Source organism: Echinops telfairi, unplaced genomic scaffold (assembly GCF_000313985.2).
Source record: "Echinops telfairi isolate 266 unplaced genomic scaffold, ASM31398v2 ScPeMD7_23;HRSCAF=83, whole genome shotgun sequence".
Lineage (NCBI taxonomy): Eukaryota > Metazoa > Chordata > Mammalia > Afrosoricida > Tenrecidae > Echinops > Echinops telfairi.
This window is the reverse complement of record NW_022103920.1, coordinates 14,309,091-14,333,978: the sequence shown is the minus strand read 5'-3', so window position 1 is coordinate 14,333,978 and position 24,888 is coordinate 14,309,091. Positions and strand designations below refer to the sequence as shown.

At 42.4% G+C, this 24,888-nt stretch overlaps 1 protein-coding gene across 1 annotated transcript in view; it reads left to right on the top strand.

Annotated features, from left to right (window-relative positions):
* MKLN1 (muskelin 1) overlaps nucleotides 1–24,888 on the top strand; it is a 123,645-nt gene that overhangs the window by 55,809 nt on the left and 42,948 nt on the right. Inside the window, exons 7-10 of the mRNA XM_045288776.1 lie at nucleotides 2,941–3,018; nucleotides 5,169–5,234; nucleotides 13,456–13,568; nucleotides 20,957–21,169. Coding sequence (XP_045144711.1) covers nucleotides 2,941–3,018; nucleotides 5,169–5,234; nucleotides 13,456–13,568; nucleotides 20,957–21,169 — 470 coding nt within the window. The remainder of the gene's footprint in view (nucleotides 1–2,940; nucleotides 3,019–5,168; nucleotides 5,235–13,455; nucleotides 13,569–20,956; nucleotides 21,170–24,888) is intronic.

Sequence of the window (24,888 nt, the reverse complement as noted above, 5' to 3'; positions counted from 1 at the left end):
CTTAAACCCCCAGCATTAGGTCCTCATTTTTCCCCTCCCTCCCCGCTCCCCCCTCCCTCATGAGCCCTCGATAGTTTATTAATTGTTATTTTGTCATATCTTGCCCTGTCCGACGTCTCCCCTCACCCACTTTTCTGTCGTCCGTCGTCTCTGTGACTAATTTCATAATTGGAGTAACCTCTTCTTTTAAAAGTTGACTGAGAATAATTGATTGGTCAGGTGCAGGAGAAAATAAAGCATCATAGAATTTAAATTCCAGCTCCACCACTTAAAAGCTGTTTAAGTTCCTTAATTTCTTGTAAATGAAGATGATAATGCCTAGGCCCTATGGTTGTTTTAAGAATTAAATAAGACAGTTGAGATGGAGTCTGGCATTTAGAAAATATTAAGTAATGATAGCTATTACTAGTGCTATAACTAGTTATCCTTGTTAGGTGCCATCAAGTCTGCTCTGACCCATAGCTGCCCCATGTACAACAGAATGAAACCTGTCCTGGCCTGTGCCAGCCTCACAATTGTTAACTGATGTTTGAGCCCATTATTGCAGCCACTGTGTCAACCTATCTCGTTGAGGGTCTTGCTCTCTTGCACTGCCCTCCGCTTTACCAAGCTTGATGTCCTTCTCCAGGGACTGGTCTCTCCTGACAACATGCCCAAAGTACATGAGATGAAGCCTCACCATCCTGGCTTCTAAGGAGTACCCTTCTTCGAAGGAAGATTTGTTTATTCTCTTGGCAGTCCATGGTGCTTTCAGTATTCTTTGCCAGCACCATAATTCAAATGCATCATTTGTTATCAGTCTTCCTTCTTCAATGTCCAACTTTCACATGCATGTGAGGTGATTGAAAATACCATGGCTTGGGTCAATTCTCAAAGTAACCTCCTTGCTTTTAACACTTTAAAGAGGCCTCCTGCAGCAGGGTGACCCAGTACAATGTGTCTTTTGATCTCCTGACTGCTGCTTCCAAGAGTGTTGATTGTGGATCCAAGCAAGACAAAATCCTTGACTACTTCAGTCTTTTCACTGTTTTATCATCATGTTACCTATTGGTCCAGGTGTGATGATTTTGTTCTTCTTTACATTGGGTTGTAATCTTTGATCTTCATCAGCTAAGCTTCAAGTCCTCCTTAATTGCAGCAAGCAGGGTTGTGTCAGCTGCATGTTGCAGGTGGTTACTAAGCCTTCCTCTAGTCCTGATGCCACATTCTTCATATAAACCATATAAACCTCTCTGATGATTTAATCTGCGTACAGATTGAATGAGCATGGCGAGAGGATACACCCCTGACACACACCTTTCCTGATTTTACACCCTGCTCTTGTTCTGCTTGCACAGTGGCCTCTTGATCCATGCACAGGTTCCACATAAGCGCAATGAAGTGTTCCCAGTTTCCCATTCTTCTCAAGGCTACCCTTGGTTTATTGTGATCCACACAGTTAAATGGCTTGACTTAGTCAGCGAAACACAACCATCTTTCTGGTGCGATCTGGCATTAACAAGGATATCCCCTGTTCAGCGTCGTCTTATGAAACCAGTCTGAACCTTTGACAGCTCCCTATGCTGTATTACTATAACATTGTTGGATGATCTTGCAAAAAACTTCACTTGCCTCTGTTTTAATGATACTGTTCTATAATTCAAACATTCTGTTGGGTCACCTTTCTTTGGAATGGGCACAAATATAGATCTCTTCTAGTCAATTGGCTGTCTTCCAGATTTTCTGGATAGATAGTGAGTGTTTCCAGTGTTTCACCAGCTTGTGGAAACGTTTCCGTTGGTACTCTTTCAGCCCTTGATTTTGGTTTTAATACTTCCAATGCCACTTGGTTCGTGTTCACATTGCTACCTCTTGAAATGGCGGACTGCCAGTTAGTTCTTTGGGGGGCAGACTGAGTATTCTATCCATCTCCTTTTGATGCTTCCTGCATCATTCAGTATTTTGCATAGAATCTTTCAGTATTGCAACTCGGGGCTTGAATTTTTCTTTGGTTGTTCATTTCGATTTAACATAAATGCTGGAAGTGTTCTTCCTTTGGGGTTTTCTACTCTGGGTCTTAGCACATTTGATTATAATATTTGACTTTGTCTACCCGGGCTGCCCTTTTCAAAGGGTATAGCTAGTGGCACTTTTATTTTCACAATATAAAAATTTACACTTTGAAGTATTAAGTGGTTGTGCTTTGTTTTCTTCAGAAAATGTCTGATAAGGTCCTGGACTTGGGTTGAGGGTGCCCTTTCTCCCCCTGTAGTTCACTTGTGTACGAGTGACAGAAGCATTCGCAAAGAGCCCCGGTACTAAGGAATGGGAGTGCAATGAATCCACTCACTGCAGGATGTAACTGTTGACATTTCTATGGTTGAAGTAAAGACAAATGGGACATCAGAGAAGGGAGTGAAATATACTTTTCCTAATCCGTAGTGATCCCGTCTTCTTCCCCTTGGTGTTACATCAACACCAGAAATGGTTTTTAAAGATAGGTAAGCCTTTGTTTCCATGAAATAGATTACTTATGGCTTTATCTTATTTTGTTTTCTTTTGCTTTTGGTTTACATTCTTAAACCATCCTGCCTCTTGTAAACGACTCCCCTGACCTCCTTTGGAGGTCTGTGTTGAAACCCTTTGTTGTCATCTGCTTGACAGCAGAGTGCAGGACTCTGCAGTACTGATGGGGAAAGCATATTAAGTTTCATACGATCTGCCACTGAAACAAATTATGCTCATGACTGTGTGAACTTATCATGCTTTATTTGGGGAAGCATGAAAAGAGGAAATGAATCATATTTTATGAAAATGATTATATTAGTTGGTATATTAGTAATTTCTCTTAATGTAAGTTTGAACATTTTTTTGTTTCTCTGGGTTTTTTCCCTATAATAAAATGTATAGGGAATGTTTAGGGTGTGATTTTCTCTCTCTCTCTCTCTTTGGTATTTGTAGATGGCTTGTTCAATCAGTATATCAGTCAACAGGAATATAAGCCACGGTGGAGCCAAATCATTCCCAAAAGCACCAAAGGTAAGCCAGCTCCCCACCAAGTGGTGGGTGCTTTGCCACCTTCAGTTTTTTTCAGAGAGCTCCAGCCTTCTGGTTCTTTCTGTAACAAAAAGCAGATGTTTGAAGGAAGGCACAGGTTTCTCAGGCAGGTGGCAGAGTTAGTTTAGTATATCAGAACTCTCATTTAGACTATTGTTTTGCTGCTGTGACAGAAGACTGTGCAGTTTTCTTAGAGAATGTGTCATAAATTGCTGTCATAGAGGAAATTGTGTTATACTAAACTATGTGCACTCTTGAAAAACTTCAAAATCGCTCACTAAATCTAAAAGGTCTAATGAGAAAGATAGAAATGGGGCAAACCATTGGACTTTGTAACCAGGAGCCAATAAGAATGACTGTAATAGTCCTGCTCCGGAGAAATCAGTCCTTACAGCCATTTGCAGTGAGCATCACAGGGAGCTAGGTGCTTAGGCCTGGGGCCTGTGCTTCCCTCTGGAGATGTAAATCCATGAGGACATTTGCTGCTCCAAAAACTTACTGTCATCAAGACTTAACATCTGATCCATTGTTGATCGTCATATTGATGGACTTTTTTTTCACTGTCCATGTTCACAAGCTACTTTGCCAATAATAATCCAAATGGAAACTGTAGCATTTCATCAATGTAATTATTTACATTCAAGGAAGGTAGTGGATATGCAGCTTTTTCCCCTGTTGAGCTCTTTGTGTATTGCTACTGTAATTGTGAGAAAGTGTTAAAATAGTAATAAAAGCAAACACAAACCAAACTCAACCATCAGAGCGACTTGTGGTTTTGAACTGCTGAAGTTGCGGTTAGCAGCCCAATGCATAACCATGATACCACCAGGGTTCCATTCTGTGTATCAATCATGCACGAGGTATTTTTTCTTCAAAGGAAACATACTGTATCAGTACATACTATACTTTTGTATCAGTAAAAGAATGTGTTAACTATATGAAGGCAAACCTACTGAAAAGTAACTTGTTGTAGGGTTTTCCTTATAGATTTTTAAGAGTGGTCAGGCTTACTGGACAAAGAGAGGAGGAAAGGAGCGAAACACAATGACCAGGAACTGCAGAATCTAAACAGCTACTTAATTCGCCAAAGGGAAAAAGAATTTGCGAAACACTTCTGAATTGTTAGCCCTAGAATAAAGTCATCATGCAAGCTGCAACTTTGCTTCATATGTTCTATATTAAAAAACCGACATTTCAGTGTTTCTCACAGTACTGGTATGCCTGTAGTGAAAAGTTGGATGTCTTGATTTTATCTTAAGAAACAACAGATACTTTTTTAACTTCATTATATACTTTTTTAACTTTATTTTTACTTCATTATTTTGTGCTTTAGACTTAGTATATTTTAACTAATGTAGGAGTTAGAAATAAAACTTCAGGCTTTTTGGCTTACTTCAACCTTTTAAAAAAATACTTTAGGGCTGGGTTGGAAAATAAATAAAACTTTATTGTAAACTGAGTGAAGGTTTACAAAACATACCAGCTTTTCATTCAGCAGTTTAGATGTGTAGCCTTTTGAGTCACTGAAATGAAGTTATAGCAGATTAGATAAATTAAAAAGAGTTTTCTTCAGAAAGTTGAAGGTATCCCTCACTCCCTATATTAGGAGTAAGTGAAACAAATTGTACATTTTTCGCTCTCACTACTTAGATTATAGTTAGAACTGCTTCTGAAATAGTGGCACAAAGTTAACACAAGGAAATAATTGCTCATGTGGAACTTGCCAGCAATACTCAGCAGCTAGTTTTATGAACTTAAATTTGGTCTGCTAATGTAGGGTCCTTGAAATATTTGTTTACACCTGATGTTTTGTGACTTTTTCCACCTTCATCTAACCTTACATTTTTGTGGATTTTCTTATGTCTGCTCATTCATGGCATTGATCACAAAGCAATTGAAAATAGCTACCGATTACATTAATAACCTAGGGGCAAGTAGGAAAAAGAGCAAGATGAATATTAAAACTTTAAGTCACATTATTTCTTTTATGAATTATTTGACTTGTTAATATTTTGAAAGAATAACTGAAGGTTATATTTGCTCCTTATTGCAAGCTTATGAAGGAGTTTTTTCTTGGTTTGTGGTTGTCCTTTGCTGTACCTTTGAAAGAAGGTATTTATTTTCTACTTCAGGTGATGGAGAAGATAATCGACCAGGGATGCGGGGAGGACATCAGATGGTTATTGATGTTCAGACAGGTGAGTAACATGTGCAGTGGAAAGCACAGTCTTTAATATAAACACAGTTTGCTATCAGGTAACTCTAAACATGCTCCCTTCTTTCATTATAAAGTCCAGATACTTGTTCTTGGCCATAGCAACTCAAATAGGATAGAAGCTTGACTGCAGGCAAAACCTAAGCCCGCACTGGCAGATGAGAGCGAGAAGGCTTTGCACTGATGAAATAGACACTGCAAAAGAAATGTGACATGTGTCCTGTAACTGGGTCTGTATGTAAGTTGAGTTTATATGTGCTAGATTTCACGGTAAACTCTGGAGTCATTCTGAGTTTTCACTGTTGCTTTTTTGGTGGTGGTTTTCGTGCAGCAGTGTGGGGATTACTATGACAAAAGAGAATCACGGTATGTTTTAGAACAAAGAGTGTCACATTAGGTAGCTAAGTGATGTTAGGTCCATTCATTACTAAACACTATTCACGGCCTACAAATGATTTGTCATAGCTGGTTCTTACATGTCATTTAAACATTACTGTAAAGCCTGGTAGTAAAACTTTTTCTTAGCTTTCTGCAGTCTGTTTCAGTTAGAGCAGCCTTAATACCGTTGTGTTTAACAAGTCACTGGTAATACTATAATCGGTTTCAAGTTAGCATCGTGAAAAGCAAACAATACTGCGAATTTAGCATACTTTTATTACTTGATTTTAGAAAATTGTATTGCTTAGACAACCTGTATAGGCCCTCAGTATTTTACTTTGTCCAAGTGTAATAAATACTCAGTAAGTCATGAGAAAAGAAAGGGTCATGCTGCATCTTAAACTAACTGCTAAACTTGTACAAGTCGTTTACCTCTGGGCTGGCAGAGGAGTGTCATTAGGGTTTTTTAAGCAAAGGCTTCGTTTTAAGGCTTAGGAATGTCCTTATTCCCCTTAGCCTTTCCTGCCAGCACCCTTCGCCCTATGGGAGGAAGCAGGTTTGAATCAGCTATAGAATTCTGAATCTTCAGCATCCTATTTCTTGCAAGAGAGTTCAACAAATTCACCTCAGCTTATTTCTTAACGGGATTTATGTAGGTAAAAATTTATGAAACTAGAGATGAAAATTTGTGTTTAGATAATACATAGAAGCCTTTTTCTTCTTTTGAACAGTCAAATTTATCATACTATTTTCCTTAGTCCTATAATGAAAACATTGGGCCCTTAGTTAATTTATTTATTATTTTTTATGGTAACCTCATAAAGAACAGTGTGTAGTAGAACAGCTTTAATTTTCTAGGCAAAATGCAATTGTTGTTATGTGTTGTATACTCACACTTTCCTTATATAAAGTCTAAAGGGCAGTGTGCTTTAACTTAATTTAGAGCTCACTTTATCTGAGGACAGAAGGAATTTGCATAAAACTTACTGTGTATTGCTGTGATGCTAAACAGGCATCTTTGGAGCTGAAACACTAAGACTAGGAAGAAAGGCCAGGTGATGTGCCAGCGAAACTCCTTATTAGAAACTTCTTTTAGACAGGCTAAGCTTGAGATGCCTGGTAGACATCCGGGTCCCTATGCCAAGTGAGCCATGGGATATGTTAGGTTGCAGTTACAGGCCCAAGCAAACTAAGTACTCCCTCTCTGTGTACAAAGGACAGTATCAGCCACTGTTCCTCCTACAGTAATTAGCGCGTTGTTTGTGGTGTGTCTACAGGTGGCCACTTCAGTCAGTTTAGTCATTCTTGTCAATTCCGTGCCCTCCTTCCCCCCCAGTGACCTGTGACATGTATGACTGACTGAGGGGCCAGAACAAGGGTTTTGCCTTCTTCCTCCTGGCCACAGTGCTCAGGATGGAGTAGTCAAGAGCTAAATAATAGTTACATTAAATTGAAATTCTAAAGTCTACTCTCCTTCAAATGGTGAAAAAGTATTTACTGGAATACCATACTTAGATACTGCTGTGAACCTTGATAAGTGGTTCATGTCTTAATGTTTGTTTATGTTTTTTCCCCCTATAGTGAATATATTTTGCTAGTTTTTGTCTCAGCAAATTCAAATTCTGAGCTGATTCTACTTGTCGCTCCATATTTTATAGATTCTGCTTCTTGGGCTGTGGCTATCACTACCCTGGACCTGCGTGGGAAAGCTCAGTGTTACATAGATCTGTCCATTCTTATAGGGCAACTGTTTGCCTTTTTGGGATTCAATTTGGGCACAAGAACAGAATGTAAGATAGTCCTGGAATGTTCTTTAAAAGTCCTTCTCTTGCTATTATGAAGCCACGAGTAGTGTGATTTGCCGAGTTCCTCTCGCGCACTGTAAGGGTGGCATCACTGGGAGCCCTGCCCCCGCCCCCACCAGGTTGCTGCAGTCATCTTCCCAGGGATTGCAGTGACCATAACTCTTGGAGAGACTCTTCCTTGTTGTGCTCATACGGTAGCAACTGAGGAAGGTGGTTCGGGGCTTGGGTTTGAGGACATGATGGCATGGTCTGCACTCTTTAAAACTCACTCATCTCCTAGGCGAACCCTCTGCCATTTGGAGCACGGCAGAGAAGAAAGGTAGTACTTTGTCGAGCTGAATGTGCACGTCTGTGCCACTGGATACCATCCCGGTTCCTGGCACCTCTCCACTTAGATTCTTCAACTCTTAGTTGAGCTTCAACTCTGGGTAAAATAAGGTGAATAGAGAGAGAGAAAGGAATGTCCGTTTTGTTTCTGCACAGAAGACTGTTCATTTGAAAATGTAAATGTTAAGTTTACTAGGCAGTTCTTTGTGTAACTCGCATTGAATTTTGAGAACCTACAGTACAAGCCTGTCTCCCTCTCATTCATACCAGATGAAAGCCCCAGGACAAGCCCAGCATTTGGTATCTACAAAAGAACCTGGAGGGCGGGCAGGGACGGGAGGGGGAGATGTTGCTGTGTGCTGCTGTGAGACTCTGAACCATTGCGTCTTCTATGGCAATTAATGAAAGTGCATTCGTTGCCCTGCTTGAGGGAGCCACATGCAGTTTTCCTTGAAATCCCTTAAAGGAACGTTTGAAGGAAGTCAGTATTCCTGGGTCTTAATTGTTAAGTACAAACCCATTCATATAGCTATATTTTTGTAGCTACATGTAGCATACATTGGAAAGGAATTCTGAATTAAGATTACAGTGTTGGCCTAGAGTGTATCCTCTGTTTGCATTAGCATAAAACACAGCCTTTGAGCTGGGAACATAAGGACATATCTTGTCAAGAAAGCTTGCTCTTAAACTGGGATGTGAGATAACTCCATCCACCAGTCTTATTAGCCCTTCTCCTGCCTCGTTCTCATACATGCCAATAGAGATGCCAGTGCAGGGTGTGTATGCATTCTGTGCTGTTTCGAAGAGGAAAAAACATTTAATAACAATATGGGTTATCTTGTGGAGAATTACAGCGTTAACACAGTCTGATTTACCATGAAGAATCACCAGTGGTGGTTCTGGCCCATCATGGCCTTATGTGCAAGGGAGCAAATAATTGCCCACTCCGGCATCCTTCTCACAATTGTTCCTGTGTTGGAGCCTATTGTAACAACTGTGTCAATCCATCTCAGAGAGGGTCTTCTTCTTAGTTGTAGGTAAGATGTTTCCATTAAGGACATCAAATACAAAGGTTGTTAATTGTGCAAAATGGTGAGAAGACACTATCGTGTGAACATTTATACCTAGCTTTATGTAGACTGGGGCTCTTGTGAGGTAGGTTGCTCTAGGGCAGTCGTTCTCAACCTGTGGGTGGCGACCTCTTTGGGGGTCGAACTACCCTTTCACAGGGGATGCCCCATTCATAACAGCAGCAAAATTACAGTGATGAAGTAGCAACAAAAATAATGTTATGGTTGGGGGTCACCACCACATGAGGAACTGTATGAAAGGGTCGTGGCATGAGGAAGGTTGAGCACCGCTGCTCGAGGGTGTCTTAGCACTGGCTACGGGGCTACCGTACCTATGAATACGGTTGCCTCTCATCTTTTAGGCTGCAGTTGGCTGACATTCTGAGCATAGGCTGTCACTGGCCACATTGGGCCCCATCTTGCTCTCCTGCCTTCTCATTTAGTCCGCTGTTCTCCCGGCTCTGTTCTCAGCATGCCACACCTCCGCTGAAACTTGTCATAGCTCCTCCACTACCTGTGGACTTAAGTTCCAAGACCTTAGCTTGCTTCTGTGATCTGGCCCTACCTGTCCCTCTAGCCCAGTATCCCCAACTCCCGTCTGTGTTCTTTTACATTAACAATGCATTTATTCAGCACGCAGTGACAACTTCTTTACCAGCATCCTTTAATGTCATTTGATCCTCACGGTAAGTGCGAGTCTGTTGTGTTTCCTGTTTCACAGATGAGGAAAGCAGTGATTAAGGAACTGATGGGGATCACTGTAGTGGTATAGCTAGTATTCAGACGAGATCTGCATGACTTTAAAGCCCATATCTTTTATTTTTATTTTGGGGGAAAAATTAGTTGTAGTTGTAGGTTCACATTGTACCTCCAGGCCCTTGTAGTGGTGGCTAGTTGAAAAGTCGGTCCTGGCTTATAGTTGCAGAGGAGAACGACTCTATGGAGCCTGTGTTTCGAGGTGCCCCTCAGCAGGCCCACACCACCCGCTTTTTAGCTCATAGTCAAGTGCTTAACTGCTGGTGCCGGCTAGGGTAGAGTCTTTGTCTTATCAAACACTTTGTGTTTTCCTGTCTACGCTTGTGCCCCCCTGTTTACCCTGCACGAAAAATCTTTCTCTGGCCTATCGGAATGCACAGCCACGTTCAGGTGCGTGAGGCCAGTGCCCCCACACAGCCTTTCCCATCCCTTCCTGAGCCCTGTTGTGCTGTTCCCTCTTGGTGGCATTGAGTGTGCCTGCGTGAAGGCGGTTCAGTTCCTTGTTCATAGTTTGGCTGAGATGGTAAGCTCCTTGAGGGTAGGGTCCATGACTGCTTCCTTTTTATTCTCTAACGGCCCCACCAACTTCACATTCAGAAAATGTTGAACGAGCATTTGTCTGCATGCTGGGTGGCAGGCGTGCTTCTTTAAGAAAAAGTTTGCAGCAAAAGCTTCTTTCTGCTTGAGGCAGATACTGCCCCTTCCCTACCGATGGACGTAGATCCTCATACAGCCTCTAACAAGGTCTGGCAACCAGGCAACCACGCTGGCCTGAAATAAGCACGTCTTCTGCTTGTCCTCTTGCCTCCTGCTCTCTGCAGTTCTCATCCTCACTTAGTTCTGTGATTTTTAAGGCCGTTAGGATTTTTATAAGCTAAATAATACCTTTACCTCATACTTGATTCTAGACAGTAATTCTCCTCTGACTGACTTCAATGCTTGGATGATTGAATGATTTTTGCATTGTTAGCATTTTCATTCACGTATGTCAAACTCCTCAAGTTCCTATCCAGCTCATTCAGTTTTGCTCTTAAACCTCAAGTGGGACCATAGAGCTTCCTTGAGCAAGAAGGACACCTTGGCTTGATTCCACGGGGAGCCTGCTCGGTGCCAGGTTTCGTCTCGCTCCGCTCTCAATGAGGCTGTTGTGGGAAGGCGGGTTTCTTTGCTGTGAGAATTTATGTTCACAAAGAGACCTGCCTTTTATAAAGAACGCTGTGAACCCAGAGCCCAAGATGAAGGGCTATTAAAGTTAATGAACCAGAGTAACCCTATCCAGAGGGTGCCCAGAAGCAGCACAAAACAAAAGGTCAATTGCTATTGCTATTTTAGTTCCATGCCCCCTCCCTCTCTCAGACTCACAATTTAATGGGGTTAATTGCCTTATGGCGAGGTCTAGGCAAGTAATTTTCAAGCCAGATGAAAACTTTTCACTTTTTTCCCCCTGGTGAAATGACCCAGGTCTGGGCACTTGTGTGTGCCATTTGGGAAACAGACTGTTACTTAACTAATGAGACTACAAGGATGGACTGCCTTGTAGGCCTGAGGAATGACAGGTCTCTCCCCCCTCCCCTTTGCATAAGTGGCCTTTCACACACACTGTCCACAATATCCTAGGAAAGGTGTGAGACATAGCATCAGCTATAGTAATGTTGTTTTAATTGCATCTATGGTTTTTAAGAACCATAAAGTGTGTTGTATTTTTATATGTTATACTTTAACACTAGAAATGCCATTCATAATTTACAGATTCCTGAATGTTTTCTTGTAACATATTTTTGAAGAGCTTTTCCACAACAGTGAGACTGTTGTCAATGAAAAGACCAAGAACCAACTTGTGAATGGCTTGTGCTTGCTGCCCATGTTAGCACGAGACTCGGTCCTGCTCAGGGGCGCTGCCCTGATTCAGAGAACAGTGAAGCCTTGTTCTGAGTGCCCCAGATGACTGAAGAATAAACTGGAAGTTCCACGATTTGAGTTTGAAATGGGGCCAAAATTCATAGTTATAGCCCCACTCTGGTGAAAGATTTCTTAAATATCTCCCAGTATTTTCCAGCATATTTCGAATTGTTCCCCTTTGTGGTGGGACATCATTCAAGTGACAGTCGCCACGGACACGGGCCTAAACCAAACACCCTGCCCTGAGTTGATCTGATTCCTAGGGAGCCTGGTGGTGTCGGGGTTACATGTTGGGCTGCATCCACAGGATCGGCAGCTCTCGGGGAGAAAGCCCGGGCCTTCTCCTCCTGTAAACAGTTCCATCTCAGAATCCCCCAGCATTGACTCTGTGGCAGTGAGAGGGACCCGATAGGAGTGACCTACAGGACACACGAGAACTGCCCCCGAGTGTTTTTGAGCCCGTAAGTCTTTGTGGGAATAGACAGCCTCATCTTTCTCCTGCTGAGTGTCCAGTGCGTTTGAACTGCTGACCTTCTGCTTCTCAGCCTAACACTTGACCTTCTGTGCCACCAGGGGTTGGTCCTATGTCCCGTAGAGAATAGCTAGCTTTATAGTTTAACTTTAGTGTCATATTTAATTTCTTAAAAGTTGGAGGCTTATGTAGCCAACTGACAGAAAGAAGCATACAAAGGCAGACAGCGTTTGAAGTCTATAAAGTTACCGCACCGAGGAGGATCAGTGGTACATGTTGCTGCATCTAAAGACTGTTTGCTGAGCAAGCAATCCGTTTGGTTACTGTGATACAGTCTATGAACTTAGTGTGTTTCACGGTCAGCAGAGACCAAATCTTCCAGATGCCTTCAATGATGTGAAGCTGGGTTTTTGAGGAGTGAAAGCTACAATGCATTTGGGGGCAGTGTCCATGGGGACACCAGGGCTAATGCAATCCTTCCTTCTTAAGATAACGATCTTTAACTTTCAGGTGGCTTTAACCATTGTTTTAGATCTTGCAGTAGAGAGAACCCATTTTTTGAGGTGAACTTTTTCCAGAAACAATTAAATGTCTTTCTGTGGTACTTTTATACTGTGTCTAAAAGGGATTTCAAAAAAATGTGGGAAAATTCCATTATTTAATTCCTTTCTCCCACAAACTCTGCAGCTTCCTTGAAATTCTCTGGGGCATCAAGATCCTTGAGTGTTGTAAGTGGTTTGTGTCTTTACGGTGTGTGCCATAAGGACAGGCCGTGTGAACACACCCTGGGAACCTCCCTCCCCCAGAGAATGTTTCAGTGATCTACGTGGGGTCACCATGAGTCACACAACAGGTTTGTGGGTTCTTGTTTATGTCACTGGTTGGTTTCTATTCATTCCAACCAAGAGGCATTCTTAAGAAAGTAATCATATACACATGAAATAGGCCTGTGAAAGAAATACCTGAGCTGGTTGCTTCTCAGAGTCACCAAGGATACTCTGAAAAATGTAGATTCTTTGTATCCACCGAAGACCTACGAATCAGAATCTTGGGGAACACCTCCTAGCTGCTATTCTGTTTTTATAAATCTCTCCAGAAAGTGTGATTCTGCAACAGCTTTTCCATGGACTCAAGTTTAGGAAATACCTCAGCAAAACAGAAGACTCCCTGCCCCAGAGTGACCCTAAAGCACAGGGCAGAGCTGCCCCAGGGGTTTCCGAGGGGTAACTCTTTACCAGAGGTGAAAGCCCCTCTTCCTCCCTCAGAGCGACTGGTGCTTTCAAACTGCCGACTTTGCAGTTAGCGCCACCACGATGCCACCATGGCAGGGGTATATTTGAGGAAAGATACCAGTTTTAAATCTCATTTTCAAGCCTATTTGAGATGTATTGTCTTATAAACAATCAAAGGAAACACTGATTAGGTCTGGGTACCTGTGCTTTTTTTGTGCTGACGTTTGTTGTTGCTGTTGTTGTTTATTTTTTCTGATTTTCATAGAGACCGTGTATTTGTTTGGTGGCTGGGATGGAACCCAAGATCTTGCTGACTTCTGGGCATACAGTGTGAAGGAGAACCAGTGGACGTGTATCTCTAGAGACACTGAGAAAGAGGCAAGTTTTTTTCTTACGTCTATTTCCAAAGGAGTGTGTGCGCTTCTGAGTGGTTTGAGGCCCCCTCTCAGGTGTCTTCTGCAGCGGGAGCAGAATGGGGTGGGGGGTGGGGGGCACATGTTTGTTTGCTTTCAGTTCTCATGTGCTCCAGCTGCTCTGCCTGTTTCTTCAGCTGCTGCTCGACAAGGCCATTTTATGGACCTAATAGCAATGGGCATTCTAATAACATGCTGGTTTTTAACTGCTTTACTTGGGAAATGGGACTGTGTGGCCATCTGTCTCTTTCTCCTGTCCCTAGCACTGCTATTTTTCCAACCGTTTCATTGGCATATAATTCACATATCCTACAATTGAGTATTTCAATATCATCGCGCCTCGTGTTTTGAACCTTCACCTTGTTTTGTGTAATTGTGAGCCTTCACCTTATTTTCCTTCTGAAGATGGAGTTAATGTGATCCCTTGCTGCATTACTATATATCCGGTTTTGTAAATGACTTTTTTATTGAAAAAATGTATATATTCATGTATGTATGTGCATGTGTGTCTGTGTGCCCCTTTTCATAGTGTGTAAGAGACTAACATGTCTGGAGTGTATGGCTTTGAATTAAATGAGTGTGGGATTATGGACTGAGATAAGGTATGTATTAGTGTTTTTTTCAGTTTTTATAGAACTGTTACTTCCGTCTAAGCCATTTCACATGATCATGTGAAACATAAACCAATTGGGGGTCATAAACCCACTGAGTTTAATCTAGAAAGGTCTTTTCAAAAATGTCTAGTGCTGTGTCTTTATCTTCAATGTTAGGGAACTGGGTTCTGGCTTAATTAGGTGTGGTCCAGAGATTAATAATCAGGTATGTAATTTTTATCTTTACCTTCACATTCTGATTCCTATTGCTTGCCCCAGGTAAAAGTACGTAAAAATGTTCCTTCCTTTTTGGTGTCGAAGTACTGTTTTCTGAAATGATTATTTTTACCCGTAAAAAAAGGTGATAGCCCTACAGGGGATAGCACCGGAGACACTGTGTGGGAATTGCACCCGATCTGATCCCACCACATCGAGGCAAAACACTAAGGTGTGCAACAGAACAGCAAGGGAATGGAGCGGCGAGGTCCCCAGGGAATGCTGAAGGACTTTGGGGCCAGGGTGTGGTGCCCCAACAGACTGGACTGGAAAACACTCCTAAAGGCCAACAAACAATCCTTGAACTAAAAAAAGAAAAGAAAAGTAAAAGCACATTTAAAAAAATGACGTATTCCTCCTAAACTATTTTAAATACAGGTTGATTGCATCCATAATTATTCTTGCTGTAAGCTGGGATTCATGCCCAGACTCTCCTCTCCTTTGTAGAGTGGGTCTCATGAGTGCCCCTGTCCTACCAGCCCCAACAGCCGGTGCTTCGTTCATTTCACGTTTCTTCCTGGTGTTCCTCAGGTTAGTTGTTCCAAAGTCATGGTTTCGTAAGCTTTTTGTTTCACTGGTGGATCCTCACGTCTGTTCTCCATCCATCAGCTCAGTTCTTTAAAGAGCATATTTGGTCATGTGACACCTCTGCTAAAGCATTGCTGTCAGCTGCCTACATGATTCAGTTTTGTTGTTGCCCTGCAAGTACTCCCACAGCCATAGTGCCGTAGTCAGAAGGCCTGGTGTTGCTCACCATTCTCCAGTGGATGGGTCAGTCTTTAGGTATTGACCCAGTCCACTCCTGTCTGCGGGCAGAAGGCGACATGTCGGCTGTTCTTAAGATGACTTCTGCTGGGATTGCACAGCCTCTTCTGTGGAGTGGTTTGCCGTCTGTTAAGTTACTAGGATTTGTTCTCATGGCAAAGAACAAGGAAGGAAAAGGAAACAGCACCCATAAATTTGTTATGGTCGGATTGACCTAGAAAAGTCATGTGACCCATTCCTGAGTCAGTGTAGGGTGGGGGACATGTTAAGGATCACCATTGTGCTAGAGCAATTTACCTGCCTCTGTCTTTCCTCCTTCCTCCTTTCTCCCTTTCTCCCTTTGACCCTAACTTGAATTTGGTCTCAACATTCACTGGTGTTGACCTGCTTGTGCATCATCTCATCAGTACTCTTAAATATGGAGGAGAAACTGCTTCAGCACTTCTAGGAGGACCAGTCCAATGATCTTGGGGTACTACTTGGTCCCAACACACTTCTGACTTCTCAGTGGCACTGCTGCATCAGAGAAGGGACCCTGCCTCTTCCTAGAGTCTACTGGGTTCTCCATGGGTAGGGTGCAGGCTCAGGCCAAAGAGAAGCCTCTTTGTGTTGCAAGAGGAGCTGGGTCAGACTGCTCACTGGCACTTGCTGTTGGAATCCTTCACCTGGGTGTCAGCTCCAAAGACCAAAAGCAGGCAGGCCAGCTCCCTGCTGCAGCATAGCCTGGCCGCTATGTGAGGAGGGTTCCAGACTTTTGCTTTGGTTCATGCTTGCTTTTGGTTCTAGAAGCTCCTTGCCATAGGCTGTCTGCCAGTTTCCACAAGCCAAATAGGTGACCAGGTGTCTGATATTACAGTCATTGTTGCCTCCAAGTGCTACAAGAGACTCCATGCATTCAACAACCTCGTGGCTAGGGAATGCCAGGTCATTTGCAGGGTCAGGACTGGCTTCATACTGTAGAAGCAAATTGGCACGGACCTGTCTGCTGTAAGGCCGTTCACAGGTGGCTCTCTGCTGGGGTCTTACTATAAACACCATTGTTTTGGGCATGAACAACACCCCCCCAAATACGGAAGGAATTGTATTGGAGTTCAAGGAATTTCATAAAGAGATAGTAGGAAAATATTCATTAATATATGTTTCTTAATCATGCCTTATTTTCAGTATCTCTGATCTCATTCATAGTGCTATAGAATAGAAAGGATTTAGATATGGTTTCTTAATAAATTTTACTTATTCTAGTGATTCTCTAACTCTATGGTCTCAAGATCCCTTACACTTTTTAAAAGGACCCTTTAAGGCTCCCAGTTTATGTCAGTTCTAGCTATTAAAATTGTTATACTAGAAGTTAAAATGGAGAACCTTAAAGGTACTTCTTTGAATTAATTTTAAAACAACTGTTACATGCTAACATGTGGCATTTTTGTGAAAAATACTTCTTTTAAAAAGGAATGAGAAAAATGACATCCCCCCCCAAATCTCTTTAATGTTTGGTTTGCCAAAGACAGCTCTATTGTAATAACTACAATTTAATCTCTAGTAATACGTTGTTTTGTGTTAAACGTATGAAGGAAATTTAACCTTGCATAGATATGTTTTGCGAAAGATAAGTAGTATTTTAATAGCCTTTCTATATATTAGTAATACTCTTTGGTCCTCCACTCAAAATTGGCGGATGGTAGCTCCTTAAAGGTTTTTTATAGACTCTGAAACTATGTCAGTGAACTTTGTTGTATTACATTGTTAGGCTGGGTTCTCTGGAGATGCAAAGCCGGTGCTGATGATGTACATAAAGAGATGAGTTGATATCAAGAGAAACGGCTCACAGTTGTAGAAGTGGTTAAGTCCAGTCTGGTTCAAGTCCCTGCGTCAGATGTTACACTGGAAGGTTTTCCTGACTCGCACGGCTGCTAGGGTTGGGGACCAGGAGGCAGGAAGAAGAACCAGGAAGACCGTAGCTGGTGAATGCAGAGGAGATGGGCAGATCAGACGTTAACGGCACCTCAGGCAGTGTGGCAGGCCATTGGCTCAAGTCCAGAGAGCCTGAGGTCAGTACAACAGATATGGGGTCTACACCAGCAAAATAACAAGGGCAGGTTTCACACAGTGTCTCTGTGTAGACACATAGATGTTCCCCTAAGGAAACATCAGCAGACTGTGGCCTGCACCTTAGAGGGGAGGCCTCCCTCTCAAACTACTGAGGATCCTGGTCCAACCAAGTTGACACAAAACCCATTATAATTCCTTTAAATTAAGACCCTTTGGTTGACTTGCTTTTGAACGGATGCCTGACCCCCACGCAAGGTTTTTGTAACAGCTTGTGTTGGTAACTTGGGAAATAACTGGTTCCCCAAATTGTGCATACTTTCCAAATGCTGGCATGCTTTATCAGATAATATTCCAAAATGTGAAAGCCACATTTGTTAATACTACCACCAAGCTCACAGAAAAAAAATTTAAATATTGGGAAGTTGTCAGAATCACAGTGGCAGACACCCATTTTCTAAAATTCTTGTGTTTGCCAAGAATTTGTGTTTTATCATTGGCAACAAATCCTGTCAATGTTTTTCTTGAAAGTGGTGTGCTTACTTTACAAATTTGGGGTACAGTGTCTGCCACTATTCAAATCTGAATGACCATGCTTTGCTTGCCAGTTACTTTTTCAAGTAAATAGAGTCCCGTGACAAAAGCAAGGTCAGCTCTCAAATCAGTCACATAGCTCCTTTTTCTCAACACGGGTATCAGATGTCAAATGACATTGCTTAGTTTTCTAAGTCTTCTTAGAGTTTGGCTTCATAGAGGAGAGCTGGGTTCGTTATTACTTCTGAATTCAGTCTGTTACAATGTAAAAGTTGTGTTCACTCACCCCACTGCTGTGGGTGCTATTCCAGCTCACAGCAACTCTTGGAAAAACCATGTTGCTCCTGGTAAACTCCACTGTACGCATTGATAAAGTGAGAGTGAAAGAGACAACATTTCTGGTTTTTTGTTGAAGTGTTTTGAAGAGTACTAGTGAGCTATTTTGTGGAATGTTCCTCAGTTGGATTTGTCTGTGGGTTTAGCGTCTTTGTTTCTAGTAGGAACAGGTGATATTGGGTCCTCCTTAATACATCTATCAGGAAACAAAGTACCTTAGTATGTCTGTCTGATGTGAACTGTCATCACTTGGTAAAGATGCCTGTGAATTTCTGTATCATTAGTAAGTGATTTCTGGCAAGATGCTTTGAGATTGCATAATATTGTTACCTTTTGAACTTTCATCCACTTGTTTTAGCATCCATTGATGAAACTGTTAAAACTTTTCCAAAGTGATTTTACCATTTTGTATTCCTGCCAACAATGTGGACTAAGACTTCTTGTTGCTTCACATCCTCTCTAGTATTTGCTATTGTCTTTTTAATATTAGTGTTTATTTGGGGTGGATTTTTTTTTGTTATAAGTGTGTGTGTGTGTGTGTATAACTTAATTATGGTTTCAGCGCGTATTTCTGGTGTGCTTTTATTTGCTGTTGGTGCTCTCATTTTGTGAAGCACCTGTGCTTCAAGTCTTTTAACTGAGTCTGTAAGTTCTTCGCCACATTTGTATTTCACAAATTCTCCCACTCTTGCTTATTTATTTTCTTCATAGCTTTTGAGAAGTAAGAAACTTTTAATTTTGACAATCCAATTCATCAATGCTCTCTTCTATGATTTTTACTTTTTCTGTGAGAAAGCTTCACCTATTTACCTGAACTCCTACTTTATAGTTTTAATTTTCATGTTTAGATCTGGGCTTTGCTCGTGCTAATTTTTGTGTATAAGGTGAAATACAAGTTGAGGGTCATTTCTTTCCACATGGATATCCAGTTGGCCCAGCCTTGGACATCCTTGAGGCCGTTCTCCTTTGCCCTCTGTACAGGGTCACTGTGAGTCAGAAGGGACTCCATGACAGTGGGTTTGGGCTGGGGTTGGTTCTGAGTTAAGTAGTTTAGCATGTACTTAGGCATTACAATATATGAGTAAGTGATTAAAATGCAACAGCACATTATGTAATCTCGATAAATGGCCTGGCAGACCATATCTGACCTTCTCTGGCTGCCCTTTTGCCACAGGCAGGGGTCAGACATTCCTCCCTCTTCCATCCTACTTTACCTGTTCTGACCCCACCCTTTTCTCCCAGCACACTCTGCTTCCATGCTGAGTTCAGTGGTTCATGCAGTGGCCACCAGAACTCAACAGACAATACTCACAATGATGAGTATTTATTCAGGGAGCTCACCTGCTGCTCTGCTCACTGTCGTCGAGTTGATGCCAACTCATGGCCACCCTAGAGGTCTGGGCAGAACCGCTTCAGTCGATTTCCGAGGCTGTAACTCCTCGTGGGAGTAGAGAATCTCCTTTTTCTTCCACAGATTAGCTGATGGTTTCAAACTTCTAACCTTCCGATTAGCAGCTCAAACGTGACCACTAGATTACCACAAACCGGGTCGGTAAACAGTAAGGATACAATCATTGATCTACAGCAGTCTCTCTCCTGACAGCAACCAGATTTCTCTCTGGTCGTCAGCCTATCAGCCACATGATCCCTTGGCCTCACCTCGGTGGACCTGGAAGCCCACCTGTCACTCCACCTCACAGTCCCATAGTCTCAGCTGCACCTCTTTCTCTGCCCCATGGCCTGGATGCCACAGTCTCTGGTGCCAGTGGTCTTGGCCTCCACCCCTTTGGGCAGAGAGCTGAAGCACACTCTCACCATGGCCTGGCCTTTCTCTCTCTGTCTCAGATGACAGTTATACACAGAGGAGTGGCTTGATGGAGGTGTGGGTTTGTCTTTTAGCCAACCAGACCCCCAAGAAAAACAAAGGTTGGGATCTTAAGTTACACTTCTCTCACTGCCATTGAGTTGATGTTGACTCATAGTGACCTTTTCAGACAGCCCCTGTGAGTTTTTGAGACTGTAACTCTTTACAGGAGTCAAAAGACCCATCTTTCTTTCCTGGGGCAAACTGGTGGTTTCAAACGGCTGATCCTGGGGTTAGCCACCCAACCTATAACCACCGAAGCTCCTTAAACCAAAGGAAACAAAGGAACCAACAGAAAGTTGGTTCACACGCTCTGCTAAGGTCAGGACTTAACCTTCCTGAATGCTGTCTGTTAGTAAAGCAGAGAACTCCCTCCAAAATGGGACTGTAGCCACAGACATGGAGTCCGGAATTATATAACACACCACATAAGGAATGACGGCTAGAGGGCCATTAATTGAAGTAATGAAGCCTTGTAAATATTCGTATTTGGGAGCTATGAGCTACAGAATTGTTTTCCTTTTTTAGTATATTTTAAGCATTTCTAAGGTAGATTTCTGTTTCTTACTGCTTGGCTTTCATTTAGAGCAGCAGTTCTCAACCTGTGCGTCGCAACCTCTTTGGGGGCACCGAACGACCCTTTCACGGGGGTTGCCCCATTCGTATCAGTAGCAAAAATTACACTTATGAAGTAGCAATGAAAATAATTTTATGGTTGGGGTCACCACAACATGAAGAACTGTTTGAAAGGGTTGCGGCATTAGGAAGGTTGAGAACCACTGCTTTAGAGGGTTAGAGAGGTGTTGAACTCTCTTTAGTCTTCTCCATAGGAGCTTCTGAGAAAACTTTTTAATGGAAGTCAATAAAAAAGGCCATTTAATCGGATTTTCTGTTACTTATTCTTGAATTGTTTTTGTTTTTATTTTTCTTGCTCCATAGAGTGGCCCCAGTGCCCGGTCATGTCATAAAATGTGCATTGACATTCAGCGAAGGCAGATCTACACACTGGGGCGCTATTTGGATTCCTCCGTGAGGAACAGCAAGTCTCTGAAAAGTGACTTCTATCGATACGACATTGACACCAACACGTGGCTGTTACTCAGCGAGGACACTGCTGCTGACGGAGGGCCGAAATTAGTGTTTGACCATCAGGTCTGGTGCACAGATAACGTGGTGGGAGTAGTGCTCGGGGCCCCAACTCTCAGGCTGGGTTTCAAGTGTCTACTTGAAAGTAGATAGATAGTTATAGCAGAGGGTTGAATGAAATCGCTTTATTTTTGTGTATAACATTGACACTCACTAAATTAGATGGAAACTCAGCACAAATAGATGTAGATAAGAAGAGTACACACGGCATTTTGATACTTAAATGCATGTAATTTGTCGTCAGCATCTTTATCAGCATCACTGTCGTCTGTTTTCACCGAGCTATCCCAGGTCAGTTAAATAGAGGTCACTCGTATAATCCATCTTTGTCTAAAGGGGTCTGGAGATGGGTAGGAGAAAAGACAAAAGATATTGGAGGAGCATGGCATTAGCTGATATTTGGAGAATAGTAGGTGTTTCTAGAATTATGACAGAATTTGGCTTAGCCCTGGAATCTCACCTGACAGTTAAAACCCGAGTCTTTATTTGCTGTGCCTTTACACATTTTTGTTAATTCTTTCCTTTAAACCGATATTACTAGCACACAAGGAGCTTCAGATTGGTCAGGGAAATATTAATCTGTTTTTTCATGAAACTTTTAAGCCGTTGTGTATTTATGTTAACAAGTGGTTGTTACGGAGACTGGTCAGAAACAGGAGGGGGTGGCTGTAGGCCTATCAATAAGTGCTAGAGGAGAAATCAAAAGCCATAGTCTCGCAAGTACTCCTCAGACTGAACTGGGGACTTGTGCCGGCTCTCCATCACTGAGCCCTGCCAAGTGCGCACGTTCTGCTGACGTCCTCCTAGTTGTTCATGTGGAAAATAGGAGCACCAACAAAGTACTCTGGCTCCTGGTCCCTTGAAAACTGAGCATCAGCAGTTAGCAAATAGAAAAGAGCAGCATCATTAGGGAAACCATTTGGGGTTTTGCTCCCAGATGGTTACATACTTATTTTACACAGTACACGAATGTCTGTTTTTACAGGTTGATAAAAAAGATAGCTTAGGGGTAGTTGTGACTGCAGTACCGTCTATGTAGACTTCTTGTGTGTGGCCTTCGTCTTTCCTAACCTTGATAAAATAGATTGTTCCTTGGTAGCTAGATTCTGTGAAGTCCTGCTTGCTTTTCAGCTGATGAGATGCTATATAGCAGCACGATCTTGAAGGGTTAAGAAACATGGCAGCACTCAGCTCTGTGACCCTGAGCAGGACAACCCAGATACATCAGGACTTATTCCGACGTCATTTGTGCTGAGAATTCAGGACCTGTGTTCAGATTTGAGAAGCACGTGAGAAAGCCAAAAGCACGAAGATGGGTTTTTTGTTTTATTTTTATTACTTTGCCACTTAGAATTTAACATTAAAAATAAATCCGGAGACTTCTGAGTCTCATAGTAATGATGGCAGCTTCGTTTGGAAGTAGTCTACCCTGTTGCATCGTGTGGTTTTCCGGAACAATGAGAATCAAACAAAAAGGAGAAGACACCAGCCAGTATTCAGCAAAACCAGGAGCCAAATTAAATCCACAACTCCTAATTCCTTGTAAGTGTAGCCAGAAACCGCTGAAATGCCCAGAACCTGAGTTGAAGGCTACAGCCTACCACAGTGCACTGAGAGGGAGCCTAGCAGTGGTACAGCCCAGGACGAGATGCGATGAGCCGAGTGGAGATTGAACCCAGAGTGTCCAGAAAGGCTCAGAGGCAGGAGGTGTCAGAAAGCACCAGCTGCTGAAAGTGAGGGGAATTCATGACCAAGTAGGCACAGTGGTTCTTCTGAAAAGGCCAGTGAAGCTACTAGGATAAGTCCTCTAAACCAGGTGAAAGTCACAGACGGCGTACCGTAACAAAAGCACCCTCGTTCTGATGAGCCCACAGAAACACTCAATTCAGTAGCAAAAGATATGTTGGAGCCTTTGAGTGAGTAGCATACCCTTCTGTAGGAACCTTCTGATAAATTCCCTAATCCAGGGAAACTTAATTTACCATATATACTCGTGTATAAGCTGTTTTTCAGCACATTTTTAATGCAGTTTTTGTGGTAAAATTTGGTGCCTCAGCTGATATTTGGGTCGGCTTATACTCAAGTATATACAGTACTTAAATATGAAAAACCAAAAGTGTAACAAGCAGCTAAAGTTTAAGAAGCACTCTTTTTTAAAAAAAAAAAAAGGAAGAAAGCTTAGCAAAACGTCCTGTGAAGCAACAGCAGGTGGAAATTAGCTCCCAGCATTCTAATCTGAATTAAACGGCCGGTGCAAAAGACTAGACGCATAAATTCAAGAACACACACGAGATGGACAAATGACAGGAGCATGTAAAACTGGATCTGAGAAATCTCAGAGAAAAAAATCGAGGCAGGAATGAAGACTAATCCATAAGGAACATAAGGTAGAATAAATAACGTTCATATAGAATAGAAAGAAAAACAAATGGAACAATTGAAAACAAAATTAGCCAGAACATTATAAAAGCAGGCCAAAGAGCTCCAATACTCCCAGAATTACAGTCCTTGCAGAAAAAAAATCAAAGCCTAGGAAAATAATATTTAGAAATAAAATTAAGGGAACTTTACCGAGGAAGTATTTAGATAATGTTCAAAATTTACTATTGAGCCTACCAAGGCCTGAAGACGATATTCCTGCTCAGAGCAGCCGATGCAGAGGACACCCCCAGACATGCTGCCCCTCACTGACTATGGTGCTACCGGGAGACAGCACTGTAGACGCTGGAAACTGCCCAGTCCAACGCCATCACACGGGACAGAGCAGGAAGGGAGTGCAACAACAGCAGGGGAAGCAAAGCAACGAAGTCCGCGGGGAACCCCAAAACAGACCCCGGAGGCAGGGCTTGGCACCTCATCAGACTCAGTCAGAAAACATTCATGAAGGTCAACAGATCCACAGACCTGGAACTATTTATAGGCGTTCTTTCGTTCATGTTTATCTCTATAATATAGGCAAGATAAACAACCCCAAGGAGAAAACAACAGGGGAACCCCAAAACAGACCCCGGAGGCAGGGCTTGGCACCTCATCAGACTCAGTCAGAAAACATTCATGAAGGTCAACAGATCCACAGACCTGGAACTATTTATAGGCTTTTTTCATGTTTATCTCTATAATATAGGCAAGATAAACAACCCCAAGGAGAAAACAACAGGACTGATGTTTCCACGGGTACATGGGAGAAGGAATGGAGATCGGGGAAAAGTAGGGGGGAGCCAACAAACCCAGGGGCAAGGGAAGAACAAGTGATCTAAAATCAATGTCGAGGAGGGCGTAGAATCCCTGGTGGGGTTTGAGTGCAATGTAGCTGAGAAGAATTACTGAAAGCTGAATGAAGGTCAAACATGATAGAGGGAGAAGAGAAGAGGAAATAGAGGAAAGAAGTAGGAGGCAAAGGACGTTTATAGAGGTGTAAATACAGGCATGTGCATATGTAATTAAATTAATGATAACGATAGGGAAAAAGGTCTATATACATATATGTTAAGTATTAAGGTAGCAGACAGACATTGGGTCTCTACTCAAGTACTCCCTCAATGCAAGAGCACTTTATTCTAATAATCAGGCAATCTGTGATGCTTAGCTTCCCAACATGATTGCTGAAGACAAAGTGGATGGATGCATAAGCAAATGTGGTGAAGAAAGCTGATGGTGCCCAGCTATCAAATGATATAGCATCTGAGGTCTTAAAGGCTTGAAGATAAACAAGCGGCCATCTAGCT